General features: G+C 53.8%; 2 protein-coding genes across 5 annotated transcripts; one reads left to right on the forward strand and one right to left on the reverse strand.

Moving 5' to 3' along the window:
- Positions 1-2,556: 2,556 nt before the first annotated feature.
- BFAR (bifunctional apoptosis regulator) lies at positions 2,557-8,365 on the reverse strand. Of its 4 annotated transcripts, XM_058157774.1 has the most exons (9): positions 8,168-8,182; positions 7,584-7,745; positions 6,869-7,170; positions 6,153-6,354; positions 5,557-5,726; positions 5,136-5,280; positions 3,726-3,899; positions 3,370-3,572; positions 2,557-3,212 (listed from the first exon to the last, which is right to left on the reverse strand). In XM_058157774.1, the coding sequence occupies exons 3-9, from the start codon at positions 7,114-7,116 to the stop codon at positions 3,020-3,022; spliced, it is 1,335 nt and encodes a 444-aa protein (XP_058013757.1). In that variant the 5' UTR covers positions 7,117-7,170; positions 7,584-7,745; positions 8,168-8,182; the 3' UTR covers positions 2,557-3,019. The 4 variants fall into 4 exon arrangements, with proteins under 4 accessions (XP_058013757.1, XP_058013755.1, XP_058013756.1 ...); XM_058157772.1 differs by lacking the exons at positions 7,584-7,745; positions 8,168-8,182 and adding an exon at positions 8,303-8,365; XM_058157773.1 differs by having other exon boundaries at positions 7,602-8,287.
- A 923-nt stretch (positions 8,366-9,288) lies between these two features.
- PTX4 (pentraxin 4) lies at positions 9,289-14,889 on the forward strand. Its single transcript, XM_058157618.1, has 3 exons — positions 9,289-9,556; positions 12,143-12,896; positions 13,491-14,889. Exons 1-3 carry the CDS (start codon positions 9,401-9,403, stop codon positions 14,129-14,131), a joined length of 1,551 nt encoding a protein of 516 aa, XP_058013601.1. The 5' UTR covers positions 9,289-9,400; the 3' UTR covers positions 14,132-14,889.
- The last annotated feature ends 652 nt before the right edge of the window (positions 14,890-15,541 follow it).

Raw genomic sequence — 15,541 nt, forward strand, 5'->3', positions numbered from 1 at the left:
TCTGTAAGGGGTGTGCATAAGTGCACCTGCGTGCCTACCATCCCTGTCCTAATATTCCTTTTTTCTTACTCTTTTCATGTATCCAAATTATGTTTATACTTTTACCTGTTATCTTATATATGATTGAAAAAATATATAAATAAATAAAAAATAAACTAAAGAGTTGGGGGAAGGGCTGGCCTTTTCTCTCCCCATTCACTGCTCTCTGCCTGCCCAACAGGCCCAGCTGCAGTGCAGTATGGTCCCTAGGCTTGCTGTCCTTGAGTTCTTTCATTCTTAGACCGGGGGTGGGGGGCTGTCCAAGAGAAACAAATCCCGCCAAGGGGAGGCTCTCCCAAGCCTGGGAAGGCGACCTTGGCGCTCGGGAAGCGCAGCCCTGCGGAGGGGAGGGGGACAGGAGAGAGAAGAGCGTTCGCGGCGACCTTCAGGTGGGGCTGGGCTCCGGCATCCCCGCAGACGGCCCGCGGCTCGACCCTTGCGCGGGAAGAGGCAGCGCAGGGACGGCCGCCAACGATCCCTGGGCGAGGCTCAGGGATCCGCTCAGCCCGGGCTGTGGCGCGTGCGGGGCAGGCGCGGTCGGGCGCGTGGGTGGAGAACAGGATGGAGACCGGCGAGAGGCGGCGGCGGCGGCAGAAGCGCTTAGTTGGAAAAGCACATTCTGCGGCTTCCACTACTTTGGCAGAATGAGAGCTTTGCTTCAGTCGCGAAGGTCAAGCGCAGCCAGGAGTGATGGATCCATTTTGGCCAGGAAACATGTTTTCCTTGGTTCGTGTTTTGCCCCACATCCTGGCTGGTGTGGGCCAGCTGCCCAGCTTCATTTTTAATGGCATGGCTACAGGCCAGCTGGCACTGGCTTCACCTTAAATTAAGGTGCCGCAGCATCATCACATATACACCTGGTGGGCTCGGACAGCCTCTGGGCACTCCTCCTGGCTGGCTGCCTTAATGGGCATCTGGGATATGCCCTTGAATGGGATGCCTCCAAATCCAGCTCAGCTGTAAATTATTCAGGATTATTTGGGGTGACTAAAGTGAAGTGGAAAGTGACAGCACTGGGGAATTGGGGGAAAAGAGCTTTCTGCACAGAAGCCATTTCATGTGAAAGGACGTGACACAAGGAAGGAGGCCTGGAGTTCCAACTGTCCAGAAGAGCAGTAATTAATTCTTCAAAAATTGTCTTTGCCACACACAACCTATCTACACTAAAGATATAAAAATGGCCCATCTACCTGAGTAAGCACTACTACCTATTGCAGTAAACCAAGCCTCGCTTCCTGGTCAGCAGGCTGAGAGGGGAGGAGACAGGTGAGGGGGCTTACCTCGGCTCAGTGGCTCTCCTCTGATTCTGCCAGGTGCTGCTTTAAGCACGACTGCTGCTATGGAAAAGCTGAGGAGGAGAACTGCACCCCCAAGATGTGGAGGTACCCCTGGGAGTGCAAGGACAGCAAAGCCAAGTGTGGTGAGTTCCCCCAGAGAAAAGAGGCCTTGGGGTGTCTCGGCAGGAAGACAGGACAGAACCCTCCCCACTTCTAGGCCCCACAGCCAACCTACTTGGAAAGCTGCATTTCAAAGCTTCAGGTGGCGACTCCAAAAGTTGGTGTCACTGCTTCTTGGTCTCTTTTCCTTTTGCAGATGACATTGAAGACAAGTGCCAAAAGATGGCTTGTGAGTGTGACCGCAATGCAGCCAAGTGCCTGGCAAAAGCCCCCTACAATGTGACGTATTTGTTCTGGCCAGACACCCAGTGTGGGGAGAAGAGCCCCATGTGCCCAGACGACTGACGCTTCCCTCGCATGGCTTCCCTGCCTGTCTGCCTTCCAATTCAGGACCTGAGCTGCTACTTCCCCTCGGATGGTCCGGCCTCATCTTGCTGCAGGGACTCAGCACCGGAGAGCGTGCAGGCGGCTCTGGGGTCTCATTTGCGGGATGTCACCCAACTCACTTTGGGATGCAAACTTTTGCACTAACGAGTGATGGCATGAGGGAATGAGGCTGGGCAAAGAGAGGCAGCCAGGGATGGTCAGAAAAAAGGCAACCTAGTCCTTAGCGGGAAAGTTGGAGGAGCAAGAGGGCTAGAAGAGCCCCTCCCTAGTTTTGGGGTGTAAAGGAGATGGGAGAGAACTTTGAGGACTTATAAGATTGGTGTCAACCATGCGAGTAGACTAAAGCAGAAACACAAACAGAGTGGCTATTTCTACTTTACTGTAAAGCTGCATTAACAGAATCTTGCAAATCTGAAAGTCCAAATCTTTCCCCATCTCCTTTACAGTCCACAAAACCGGGGGGGGGGCTCTTCTGACTCTCTTGCCCCTCCCTGGTCATTCTCACATTCCATTACTGTGCAGAAAGCAAGAGCATCCAGGGTGGCAATGGGGGGCGGGCATAGAAGAGAACTGATTTAATGAGCATCACAAAATTAAGTTCAACTCCAGTCATCACAGCCACTGATGGGCACCAGGCAGCCAGGACACCTGCCATTGTTCAGCCCAACCTATCTCAAAATCTAAACAAGAAAGGGAAGAAGGGAATACTGGGTGAAAAAACAACTGTCACTACTTTTAGAAAACATTATTTAATTTGTAAAAATGTTCTATGCAAATTTCAAGATCATATTGATACAAATGCAGAGTCAATTTTCATTTATAGGGACGTCACATTTAACATAAAGATTCACCAGAGATTTAACACAAAGCAACACAGAAGAAATTCAGACACACAGAGAAACCAATTCACCTACTTACATGCAAGGGCTCCTTTTCCAAAGAGTTTGCAACAACCTTGGCTTCAGTTGGCTCAAAGCGAGTTTTTGGATTATGCAAATATTACATCTTCTCTGTTCCAAGGAAAAAGTGCCTCTTGCTCCTGAAAAGAAAGTGGGGGACGCAAGGGGCTGCAAAACTAGGCTGTTCAGCTATCCATGGAGGAAGATCAGCTGAATTTGGAAGTGCAGAAAGACAGGGCTGGCCCCCTCAGCATCCAGACCAGGGGCACGGGCAATGTGTGTCCGGGGCTCTCCACCTCACAGGACTTGGGTTTCCAGGCGACGGACTTCTTTCACTACAAGGTCAATGTTAATGATTGGGTTGAAGTACAAAGCCCAGTAAAAAAGGCAATTGCAGGCAAACTGGGGAATAACTGGCCAGAAAATGGCCATCAGGAATCCCTGGGTTGACATTTTCCAGAAATGGCTCCACATCCGGTAGGGAATTCTCCTGAAAAAGGAGGAGAGGAAGAGAGAGAACAGGGTGAATATCTGAGCTTGGCAGCCTTGAGATTCTCCCAAACGATATCCTGGGTCTTTCGCAGGCCCTGCTTGTCCTTGCAATACAGGCCTCCCCGCCTCGGCCAGGAGGGGGACGAGGGACTCACTTCAGCTCCCGTCTGGACCAGAGCCGCCAGAAGGAAAACAGCTCCAGCACAGACAGCAGCATGGCGTTCACGATGATGAAGCGGGAGGTCCAGTAATGGGTCTCCAGCCAATCCCAAGCGAACTCGGCCAGCAGCTGATAGGGCAGGAAAGCAAACTTCACCAGGAACTCCCGCCACTGTTTCCACACGGGGTCCTTGTGGTCCTGCAGAGACAGAAGACAAGCACCAGCTGCCTCGCTACCCTCTTGGGAGAGTGTCAGCAGTGCCGGAGCAACAGCTGGAGGCAGAGACACCCCTTGCCAGGGCACGAGGGCAGCCCACACCAAAGGCAGAAGTGCCTGGGACTCCAGACTTACATGCAGTTTTGCAATCACATCTTCCAGCTCCTGGGCCTCCGACACAGGGCAGACGGTGTGGATGAAGGGCAGGAAGGTGTTGCTGTAATCCGAGAGGTACAAGTACAGCATGGTGAGCCGAGGGGAGCTCTTCAAGGCGTAGAGCAGGAACAGCGACCTCCCGGGCTGCACCGCCTGCAAGGCAAGGGACCTTTGTGGAGGAAGGGCTTTGCTCTGCCACCTGCCGGCCTCTCCCAGGCATGATGTTGCTTGTTAGGCCCAGGTGTAAGATGTGGGGAAAGACCCCCGTCTGAGTCCCATTAGCCAGGAGGGTGAAGAGGCTGGGGTTGCCCGCCTTAGTCCTCTGGATAAGCGGCAGAGAGAAATGACCAATGGCTCCCGTAGCCCCTGCAGCACACTGTCAGCCTCCACTCCAAACTTCGTATCTCTTTGTACTCCTTATATTCAGTTGTGTTGTGTCTTGCCCGCCCTCAGAGCAGCCGGGGCCTTCTTACCTGCTCCCGAACACGGAGGAATGTATGCCTCCCTGCCCCAGCCCTGACTCCATGCCCAGGCAAACGGAACAGCTAGACCCCTCCCCCTCCTCCACAGCAGGTGAGCCTGAGGAGGGTTTACTCCCAACAACAGCTGATTGGAGTGACCCTCGCATCAGAAGATTGGAGAGGCGGAGGCAACAGAAGGAAGGGAGGGGCAGGCCTTAATGAGTGCTGAGTCATGGAGCCACACCCCATGGCCTATATAAAGGATCTACTTTCTGGCAGTCTCTGAGTCAGGCAAAAGTCGAACTTATCTTGCTGAAGTCACTTACTGGTCTCCTGCCTGCTCTGAGGACTTTGCTAGGACTTTGGGCAGAGCTGCAGAGACAAGCCTGATTCGGATTTCCCTGACCCAGCCGTCAGCGGAGGAGTGGGACACGACAAGTTGTTAGATAGAATGGGATTGTATTTCAGTTGTTAGATAGAATGGGATTGTATTTCAGTTGTTAGATAGAATGGGATTGTATTTCTAATGTAAATAGCTATTGGATTCAAGTTAAGAAGAGAGGGGCCTTTAAGAGTGTCGGTCTGACATAATTAAGGTGGGAGGGGAGATTAATGTTTTGAATTCAACAGGAATGTTTGAGCGCTAACGGACATTGCATTCCTGATTTGATTGACAACCAGAGACCTGCGGAAGATTACCCCGGGACCCCGGGAAGGAGCTGGCATTGGACCAGACCTGATGACCTTTTGGGAAAGAGGAGGGAGGAATAGGGTGATACAGATTCTCAGCCATATTCTGTCTCAGATTCAACTTAAACCCTGCTGCTATCCAGATGTAATTAGTAAAAGTACTTTTCTTTATTGCAAATGAAGTCAAGGTGTATTCTTTCCTAGTTATAATCAAAGGCAGCCTGACACACACACTCACTTTGTACTCCCAGAGGTTTTGGGGCGGCTTTACCCCCAGCATCTTCACCCGCTCAAGTTCCATCACAATGGCTTTTCTGTGGCTGCTGTTCTCCACCTGGTAAGGAGCCTGCCTGAGTTCTTCATCAGTCAGCGTCAGAAGCAGCCTGCAAGACAAACCATTCAGGCCAGGGCAGCTGCTACCTGGCTCCAGCACTGCAAAGCCCAAAAGTCTCCGTCAGGAAACTGGCTTAAGAAGCCACATTTTCACCCAAAGCAAAGCGAAACTGCCTGCTCGAAAAGGAGGAGGCAGCCGCCAGTCCTCTCTGATTCCCAAGCAGGCCATGAACATCTGTCCCCATTTGCATATGCTCAGGGAATGACAGGCAAGGGTTTATGTTCAAATCCTCCCACCCTCTCTCCACCCAAACATTCAGACTCACCTTCCATTCACCCTCTCCTGCAGGAAGTTCTCCCTGTAGAGGGACGTCCAGGGCCCCAGCTGCCCAAGCCAGTGGGCCACCTCCTCTGCGGTCCATTTGGCCACAGGCTTGTGGACCAGCAGGCTGTCCTCTGACTCCCGGCTCCTCCAGTGATAGCCCAGCAAAACCACCTAAGACACCAATCGAGAACACCTGAGGCTGGGCTGAGAGTGCTTAGAACAACTACAATAGGCATCATGTTCAAAGGCTGGTCTAGACAAGCCATCCATGCCTGGTGCAAGCACATTGTTTTCAATAAGCCACGTGGCCAGTTTTCTGGGATAAGGTGGCAGCCAGCCACAGCTCCCTCCCTTCAGCGTCACTCCATGAGCGCCAGAGAGAAAGTGGCAGCACAGGGTTGGCTCAGCTCTTAGAAATTGGGTAGGCAGCCAAGCCCCCTGCCTTGTTTGCATTCAGGCAGTAAGAAAACCCCACCAGAAGCTCAGCCTCCCTCACAGAACCTGCTCAGCTCCACTGCTCAAATGGTGCCCTACAAAGCCTCCTCCCCTCCTTGTGGTGTGGCAGTGCTTGTGAAAAATGTTCTCAGGGAGCCGTACCGCCACGCATGTCAATGCTGTCAGGACACCGGAGAAAAAGCCTCCTCCAGGTGGGTTCACCCTCCCAGCACTGGGGGCCGCCGTGGGCTGGTCACTTCCATACTTCTGAAAAGCCGCCAGACATTGTGTTGCCTCGTAGTTTTGCAGGATGTCGTCTTTGCGCTGCTCGATGGCGGTTGGGAACAGCTTTTCAACAGCATTCCTGGAAGGGGAAAAACTGCTTGAGCCGACTTTGGTGGCTGTATGCCCCCTTAAGATGAGCCAGCTTGATTTCTGGAACAGCCTTTTCTAACTTGCAGTAAGAGACACGTCCGTCCAGGGCGTCAGGCCCGCCCAAATCCTCCAACAGGAATTACTTGCTGGTCCTCCCAGCAATCCTTGTCTGCCTCTGTCCACCTTGCAGAGGGTTGGGGAAGGAAGACCCATCTGCCCTCAGAGGGAGAAATGTGACGTCAGGTTGGCTTCTTACCAAGGCCGCACCCTGCTAAGAGGAGCAGAGATAACTAGGCCAAAGGACGGTGTTCAGTCCCTCCCTCCTGACGTGCCCAAAGGTGCAGTTGGGGAGGCACCGAGGCTCCTGGCCAGAGCAGAGAAACAAGCGCCATCTTCAAGCCAGCTTGCCTCCCCGCATGCGCCGGCCTCTGGATGCCTTGGGAACACCGCTTGGGTCTCGGCCTGGCAACTGGGAAGGGCGAAGCCGGCAGGGCAATGGTCACCTGAGTAGGATGTTGACCTTTGGGAACCCTTCCCATTTCTCCCTGCACTCTGGACACTCGTTCTTCTTGGAAGACATCCACCATAATGCCAGGCAGTGCCGACAGAAACTGTGCCCGCAGTTCAAGGTGGTGGGGTTGATGAGAATGTCGTAGCAGCAGTGGCAAGAGAACTCGCTGACCGAGATCCGCCGGCTGATCCCTGGAACATCCAACCTCTCCGCTGGTGAAGGAAGACTCTCCTCCTCCATGTCCTTTCTGGTGGCTGACAGAGGCGGCCTCACATTCTCCAGCCCTGAGGGCAACTGGAAGAGGGCAAAAGAGGCCCCTTTAGTTCCTACACAGCTCAGAGATAGGAAGTGTCTGTCTTAGCTGCTCCTGAAATGCTTTCTAGATATAATTGATTAAGTTAATAAGGACTATCATTTGTGGCAATTTAGATTCATTTTACATGTTGACTATTACCAGTTTTGTCTTCCTCCTGGGTAGAAATGGAAAAATATTAACTATGCAACATAAGCATTATAACGCATGACCAACATCCCTGTAGAACTGTGTCTTGATTTAAAGCAATAGGACAAAAAGCCAAAGGGTGGATATTGCTGAGACCCTGACGAGTACAGGAAAGGTGGGATTGCTTTGTAATAAACTCTCAATTCTAACAATTAATAAACACGTGGCTTTTTTCTTACTGCAGTGCAAACAGCCTACATCTTACCTGTGGTCAAGAACACACCTGGCACTTTTGTTGCGACTTCAGCAGCGTCAATCAGCCCCTGAAAGTAGCTCCTCTCTATCTGCAATCAGCCATTTATCCTCAGCAAAGCTATTGAGAGCAGAGAATGGGGCCTCGAAGAGAAGCTGCCTTCGGCTCTTTTTCCTACAAAGCGGAATTAAAGCGGAGCTCACCCTCCCAGGGCCGCCTGGAACGGAAGGGAATATTCGGGGGGGCCGGTTCTGCAGCATTTGGGGAGGGAAGGCATCAAGGGCGGCCCTCGAAAATTCCGTTTTGTTCATTGTTACACCCCCCCCCACCCTCTTCACGCACACAAACCCGGAGGGGTCAACATCTCGCTATTCACGGGCAAGGCGAGCCTCCCACTTCAGAGGCAGTCTACCTCTCCCCACACTTGCAGCCCCTTTCGCCCGGCCACTCAGACCGCCCCCCCACCGGTCAGCCTCGAGGCAGCTGCTACACCTCGCTGGGCGGGGAAGCCCCTCCGCCACGCAGAACCCTCCTGGGAGGCGCCCCGGACTGCGGAGGGCGGAGGGCGGGAGCCTCCGGAGGCAGGGGCAGTGTACCTGGGGAGGCGAGCGGGGAGGGGAGGGAGAGGTGGAGCGAAGCGAAACCACGGGGCGAGGCATATTGGCGTCGACAATCCCTAGAACGGCCGCCCTCCCCCCTCAGCCGGGGATCCCGGAGCTCAGCTCACTCACCGGGGGGCAGCGGAGCCCCTCTGACAGCCACTTCCGTCCGCGCATGCGTGCCGCAGCCGTGCCGTCTCACGCCTGGACGGGGAATGCGCCTGCGTGAGAGGGAGCGCTCTGCCGAACACGGACCCGGCACAGCGCCCCCTGCCGCTCATTCCTGGGCAGCGAGGCTCTGGTGGGGGGAGGAAGAGCTGCTAACAGCCCTAAATAGAATATAATTTTTATTGGCCAAGTGTGATTGGACACATAAGGAATTTGTCTTGGTGCATATGCTCTCGGTGTACATAAAAGAAAACATACCTTCATCAAGGTACAACACTTAATGATAGTCATAGGCTACAAATAAGCAATCAGGAAACAATATCAGTATAAATCGTAAGGATACAAGCAACAAAGTTAGTCATAAGTGGAAAATGGGTGGTGGGAATGATGAGAAGATTAATAGTAGTGCAGATTTAGTAAATAGTTTGACAGTGTTGAGGGAATTATTTGTTTAGCAGAGTGATGGCCTTCGGGAAAAAACTGTCCTTGTGCTCTATAGCGTCGTTTTGAGGGTAGGAGTTGAAACAGTTTATGTCCAGGATGTGAGGGGTCTGTAAATATTTTCACAGCCCTCTTTTTGATTCGTGCAGTATACAGATCCTCAATGGAGAGCATCCTAACAGCCCTGCGAGATAGGCTAGGCTCAGAAGGGCCGCGGCTGCCCAACAGGGTGCTCTTTCCGGGCGGCGTCTGGCCTCGCCGCAGGGAGGGGAGTTTTTCCGCCGCTTTGCCGCCCCGGGCCCCTCTGCAGACAGCTGCCTCCTGCGGCTCCGGGGATCTTTCTTGGGGGGGGGTGTCTCCCTGGTTGATGTGTCCCCGCACCGTCCGAACTGACTCATTCGACCCGTCCTGTCCGGCCCCAACAGCCCTCGGCGCGGCGCAGCACCGCGTGGCCTCCCGTCCTGTTCCTGGGCTGGGATCGCGCTCCCTCTGCCCCGCCCGCCCGCCCGCGGCGGAGCTAAACTGGGCTCTGTCCGGGGTCCCGGCGTGTCTCTGGTCTATTCCGGGCACAGCCAGGCTCTCCTGCCAGCCAGCCACCCAGCTCAGGCTCGTCTCTCTGGGATGCGCAGCGGCTTCGGGATGCGGGCGGCGGCAGGGGTCGTGTTAGTAGCCCTGGTCCTGGTGGGCGCCTGTCTGCGGGGCGCCCTGATGCAGTCCGCGGGGGCGGCCGAGCCAAGGCGGCCCTTCTTCGAGCGGCTCCGGCGCCTGGAAGCCCAGGTGAGCCGTTCTGTTCCCTCCTTCCCGTCTCTGTCCGGGGTCAGAGCGGGCGCTGGCGAGGGCAGGGGCGGCAGGCAGGCAAGGGGATCCCCTTTCCTGCCCCGACAGGAGTCCACAGGGAAGCCCCGAATTGATTCCGCTTGTAGCCCCCGAAATGCAGACGGGCCGGGCAACCTCCCCCCTCCCCCCTCCCCCCCAGGGGGAGGACTGCACGGCTGCTCTCCCCGTCCTTCTCTTTAGATAGACTTTCTGCTTTGCTTTGATCTCCTGAAATAAGACAGCGACTCATCCGGGGGTTCCTGCTCTCTCGGGCGAAGCTGCTGTTTGAGTGTTGAGGGTCACCTTTTCCAGGAAACATTTTCAAGCAGATCACCTAAACAAAAAGCCAGTAAAATCGGGCCAGAATGATGGGAGGTGGAAACGGCGGCACTGTTGAACTCGGCTGCCAGCTTTGATTTTGAGAATTCATTATGTGGTACTTATTCTATTCAAGCTCTCCTTTTTTTAACCTGCAACAAATAAGCGATCCAAGCCCATCGAGTCCCTTAAGAAGGCTACTTCTGTTTTTGAGTTGCAACATCCGCGAGGGGTGGGTGGGTGGGTGGGTGGAGAATTCCTGCCAGATTCAACTATAATCATATCATAATTAAACTATATTAAACAATTATTAAACTATAATAATTTATATCAACTATAAATTTGATCAATAAATAAATAAATAAACTGGATACAGAAGGAGGGGGGTCCCCAGAGGGAAAAAAGGCAGTCTGGAGATGTCTGCCTGACAACTGCATATAATCGGCAAGAATAAGTAAAATGATGGAATCGTAGGAAAAATAAAGGAGGGGAGGTAGCTCAGAAAAGGTCCCGATTTTACAGGTTCCAACAGGCAACAATGTGTAGAGGGGTGAGGGGGGTGAGGTTGCCAATCCTCATCCTTGGATTCCTTGGCCGCTGCAGCCTGGGAGACGGTGAGGGCTGGGGATGCTCAAAAGCCCACACCCCCTGGTGGCTCCCTCCCTCCCTCGGACCCACCCAGCTCCTCAGGTCATGTTTCGCTGCAAAAGTTAGTAGCAACAGCTGGTGTTGTGATATTTAAGCCTTTCAGGTTTTGCCAGAGGCCATTTTAGGCTAAGTTTAGCCACAGATAGTGGCCCAGCAAAATATATTTCTACATTTTTGGATGGATTTAAAGATAAAGTTATTTTGTGAAAGTCTTTCCTGGGTTTGGGCTTTCTTGCCAGCCTGGGCCTCCAGAGTCTTGTACTGCAAGTCCCATCAAGCACAGCCAGAGTGTCCACTCCCCATGAGAGCTAGGGGTCCACATTTAGAAGAGCTGGGAGTAGCCGGAGCAAATGAATTAATATAGATTGCCACAAATAGCCTGACCATTTCAGAAGACAAGAAAACAATCTCAGGACATCTCAAAACTGTAAAAGAATGAAATATTTGCCACCCGCAATAGCAAAATAAGCACATCAATTGTTAATAGTTACACTTGTCAGCCATTTTCAGTTAGTGCTATAAATAATTGCACTTGTTATTATAAAAATATTACTTCCTAAATATAGTTGAGATTACTCAGTAGCTCCAACGAAGCTGGTGGAAAAATATAATGCTGTATTTTGGTCCAAAGATCTGGCTGCTGGCAGGTGTCCTTATGCAGTGAAATGTCTAAATGCTTTATAAAAACTTTCTATATAAGCTCAACACCATCAGCATCTATAGGGAGGGAAGCTCACACACACACACCGCTTTGTTCCAGTTTTGGGACCCTGATTTGGTCCTTTTGCTTTGCTCTCAGAGGGCAACTTGAGCAGCGCTTGAAGCCATAGTCCCACCTCTGGACGCATTCAGAAGTGCATGTTTCTAATGCTGTGGGGTGCACCAGAGTGAGGTTGCAAAGCCAGACAGGAAAAAGTGCCTTCAGTCCTGGGGTTTTGCCCCTTTCTCTCTGGTGGGTGTTTGTCGCAGAGATTCCAGGGACACCAAATGAAGGGCCCCCAAAGGCTCCTGGTGCTTCATAATCTATCATGCCTGTGCCTTTCCCGGGGAGGGAGAGGGTCCCACTTGTCTTGTCCCCACCCAGGGGTGGGATTCAGCCAGTTCGGGAGAACCGGATGCTGATTTTACATCTGGTTCACTGAACCGATAGTTGCAAGGACTGGCTGACCCCTCCCCCACTCCTAGGAGTCTCCACAAAGCCCTTTTTGGATGTGAGGTAAGTGCAGCACTGCATGGAGGCTCTGGGAGGGCAAAAAACAGGCCTCCCAGAAGTACCAGAAGTCCAGAAATGGGTTCATTTTTGGCCTCTGGAGCCCGGGGGAGGCCGTTTTCGCCCTCCTGGAGGCTTGAGAAAAGCCTCTGGAGCCTGGGGAGGGTGAAAACGCCCCCTTGCCTGGTGCAGGGGGCCAAGTAGGCCACGCCCCCATGGCCATGCCCCCACCCCCAGCAACTGGGTAGAACTGGTTGCTAAAATTTTTCAATCCACCCAACTCCACCCCTTTCCTGATGTTGCTCTCCTGGCCCTTCCCTCTGCCCTCTGCCCTCGCCTTTGAGGGGCCTGACTGGACTCCTGTTTCCCAGTTCCGACAGTTTCAGGAGGTCACTCTGATGCACCTTCAGGAGACGGAAGAGAACTACAATCTTTCTCACAACCTCCACACCAAGATGGACCAATTGCTGCAGAAGCATGAGAGCCTGCAGCTGGTGGCCAACAGGTCCCAGACTTCCACCCAGGAGGAGCTGCACCGCTTGCAGACTTGGGTGAAGAAGCTGGAGAGAAATGGCAAAAAGCAAGCACTGAGGATCCGAGCTCTGGAAGAGGCCTGGCAGGAGACGCGGCAAAAGCAGCAGGAGCAGCAGCTGGAGAGCCACCTGTCCAACCTCACCCAGGAGCTGGAGAGCCACCGGGAGGACTTCCAGGACGTGGCTGTCCGCCAGCAGAGCCTGCAGAAGACACTGCAGAACCTGCAGGATGCCCTCCGCAGCCAGGGAAGCAAGCTGGTCAGCATTGAGCGGAGGCTGAAGAGCCTTAAGCAGAAGGAGGCACTGACCAGTCCTTGGACCGCAGCCCATCACCTGGAGAAAGCATCGCAGGCGGCTGGAGGGCAGAGCCCCACCTTGAAAAAGCTGCATGCCAAGCATCACCAGATGGAGGGCCGCCTGAAAGCCCTGGCTGAGAGGGGCTCCCTTCTGGGCCAGGCGGCTTCCCCCCAGCAGGTGGATCCAGGCCCGGCCTCTTCACCTGAGCAGCAGACCCTTGCAGAACAGCCTCCTGGCTCAAACAAAGTCCCTGCAGAGGAGAAGCCTCCAGGAGGGCCTCGGAAGCCAGGGACAAGTAGGTATAGAGGGAGGATGTGCTGATGCATGATTGCTGCGAGCCTCCTTAACCTCCGATGAAGTGGCCTTTCTTGACCTTAAAATGTGCTGGAGGCTTATCTGGCTGAAGGTCACCCTTCAGCTCCCTGTCTCAGGAGGCAAGTGGGTTTCGTAGGTGGGATTGGGCTGTCCTTCTGGAGACACACTTGTGTGGACTTTTAGAAGCTGCCACTGCTTGCTTCTGCCTGTGTTGAATTTGGAGGTGCTTTGGCATTGTACTTTGCTCTTTGTATTTTATCTGCTGTACTGATTTTAAACATTGTCCGGGCCCCTAACTCTAACCCCGAGTGACCTGCACGCTTTAGACTAGAAATCTTCAATGTAACTAGCACCACTTGGATATAAAATTCCAAATTGGAACCGCAAGCTGTAGTGGGCCAGAGCTGCAACCAGTTGTGTGCATGAAATCCCCTCAACACTTTTGATCTGGGCTGCTTCCTGGACTTACCCAGTTATTTCCAGGCTCTGTAGCTCAGGCACGAGGCAGCAGTCTGCCCACAGGAACCCCTGGGTCATTCCAGGCAGCCGCCCCACTGCTCTCTCTTCCCTGCAGGGTGCAACGTGGGTGCCATGCTGGTCTTCCCCAACGCCTCCACCGAGAACTTTGCAGCCTTCCAGCCCAGCCTGCAGACTAGCTTGCTGGAGCTAAGCCTCTGCAGCTGGGTTAGGACCAGCGCCCGTTACCTAGGCACCATCCTGTCTTACGCCACAGAGGAGAACGACAACAAGCTGGTGCTCCATGGCAGGGATGCTGCGCCCCGCAACTCCATCCATTTCGTGATTGGAGACCCTGCTTTCCGGGAGCTGCCTGTGGGAGCCATCTTGGATGGCAGGTGGCACCATGTCTGCATCATCTGGTCCTCCCTCCAGGGGCGCTACTGGTTCTACCTGGACCGAAGGCTGGCCTCCGTGGGCTCCAACTTTCGGAAGGGCTACGAGATTCCGCCCCAAGGGTCACTCCTCCTTGGCCAGGAGCAAGACACGCTTGGCGGAGGGTTTGAATCCTCTGAATCATTTGTGGGGCTCCTGGCAGGCTTCGCCATGTGGGGCCGAGTGCTGCTGCCTGGGGAGGTCTCCAGCATCGCTCTTGGAGAAAGCCTGCCCCACGGAACAGTGCTCACCTTGGCCAACATCTCCATGATCAACGGTTCTGTGCAGAAGGTGGACTGCATTTGCCTTGAGCACTGCCTGTGACCTCCTCCCTGGAAGCCCGAGGTTGCCTGCCATCCCCGCCTTGCCCCCCCGCCCCCCAGCTGGATATTTTCCAGAGAAGGGACCCTGCCAAAAGGACTGGGATCATCCTGAGGGCAGCAGCTGAAACCCCAAAGCTTCTCCAGTTCTCCCTTAGAAAAATCTATTCAAGCCCCAAAACAGGATTGGCACCTCTGTACAGTATTTCCCGGTTAATCCCAGGATGGTCTTCATCCCACCTGTTTCAGCTGGGGGAGCTTCCCCTGCTCTGCCTCACCTCAGGCCCTTTGACCCCGGAACCCAAGACTGATGGCCTCTCTTAAGTAACTCATACCACCCAGCTTAGGGTTGGGTGGTGGGCCTGGGGCAGGATGGCCAGCACATTGGCCCAAGTCACCGAGCCAGCACCCTCTGCTCAAACAGCAGCATCAGGTGCCAAATTATACAAATTGCACAATTGGAGAAATAATGAAAATTGGCTCCAAGCATTGCTGATTTCCAGGATATTTGTGCAGGGGAAGGGACCTGCTCTAAATTAGTCTGCCTGGTGTCCTTCTGGCCTGGGGGAGGGTCAAAAAGAAAAATCCTCGTGCCATTTTCATAAAATTCTTTTTTAAAAAAACAGTGGTTGGTTTTGTTGGTAAACTATAAGTTTCCTGCAAGATGAGGGTTCCTTCTTACATTTCCAAAGCCAGTTCTGGTTCCCTGCCTTGCTTAGCTTGTGTAATGAATTGGAGCAAATAGTTTCATTTCATGCTTTTGACTTGAAGCAATAAATATTTATTGAAGACCTTGGACATTCCACTCTTTCCATCAGATAAGTAAAAAATGTTCATTTTGATGTAGTTTAAAAACTTGAATTTCTCTCCTTTTTTTAAATGAAAAAAGCCAGATTGAATGCCGGAGAACTGGGATCACCGAGGGCCAGCCCTGAAAGAGCTGCTCCTCTAGTTGGCCCTCCGTTGGCTCCTTCCAAAAGGTTCATTCCTCGCAACGCTCCATCCCGTTTCCCCGTCAAAAACCACCACCGCGGAAGGGGCATCTCCCCGTCCGTTTAGGGCGGCACCGGGCGGGTGGGGGGCGGCCGAGTACGAGGGAACCCGGGAGATCTTCTCCCTTCCCTGCCAAAAGCTGCGCCGGGGAGTGCGGGAGACCCTAGTCCGGCCCCGGCCCCGGCTCCGGCTCCGGCTCCGGTGGCTTCCTGGAGGGACGGAAAGAAGAGGCGGCTTCTCCGGGCCCCCAGCCCAGGGCTGGGAAAGGACGGTCCGGCGTGGCCGTGAGCAAGCAACGCCTGACCCCGAGTCAGCCCGCGCCCGGCTCCGGTCTCCCTTGCAGGGACGGCGCCTCCCCAGCTGCGAGCTGCCGGAGGGGCGACCCGGGTGGCGGCCTGGCCGGGCGCTGGCTCGGAAGCGG

Source organism: Ahaetulla prasina, chromosome 14 (genome assembly GCF_028640845.1).
Source record: "Ahaetulla prasina isolate Xishuangbanna chromosome 14, ASM2864084v1, whole genome shotgun sequence".
Taxonomy (NCBI): Eukaryota; Metazoa; Chordata; class Lepidosauria; order Squamata; family Colubridae; genus Ahaetulla; species Ahaetulla prasina.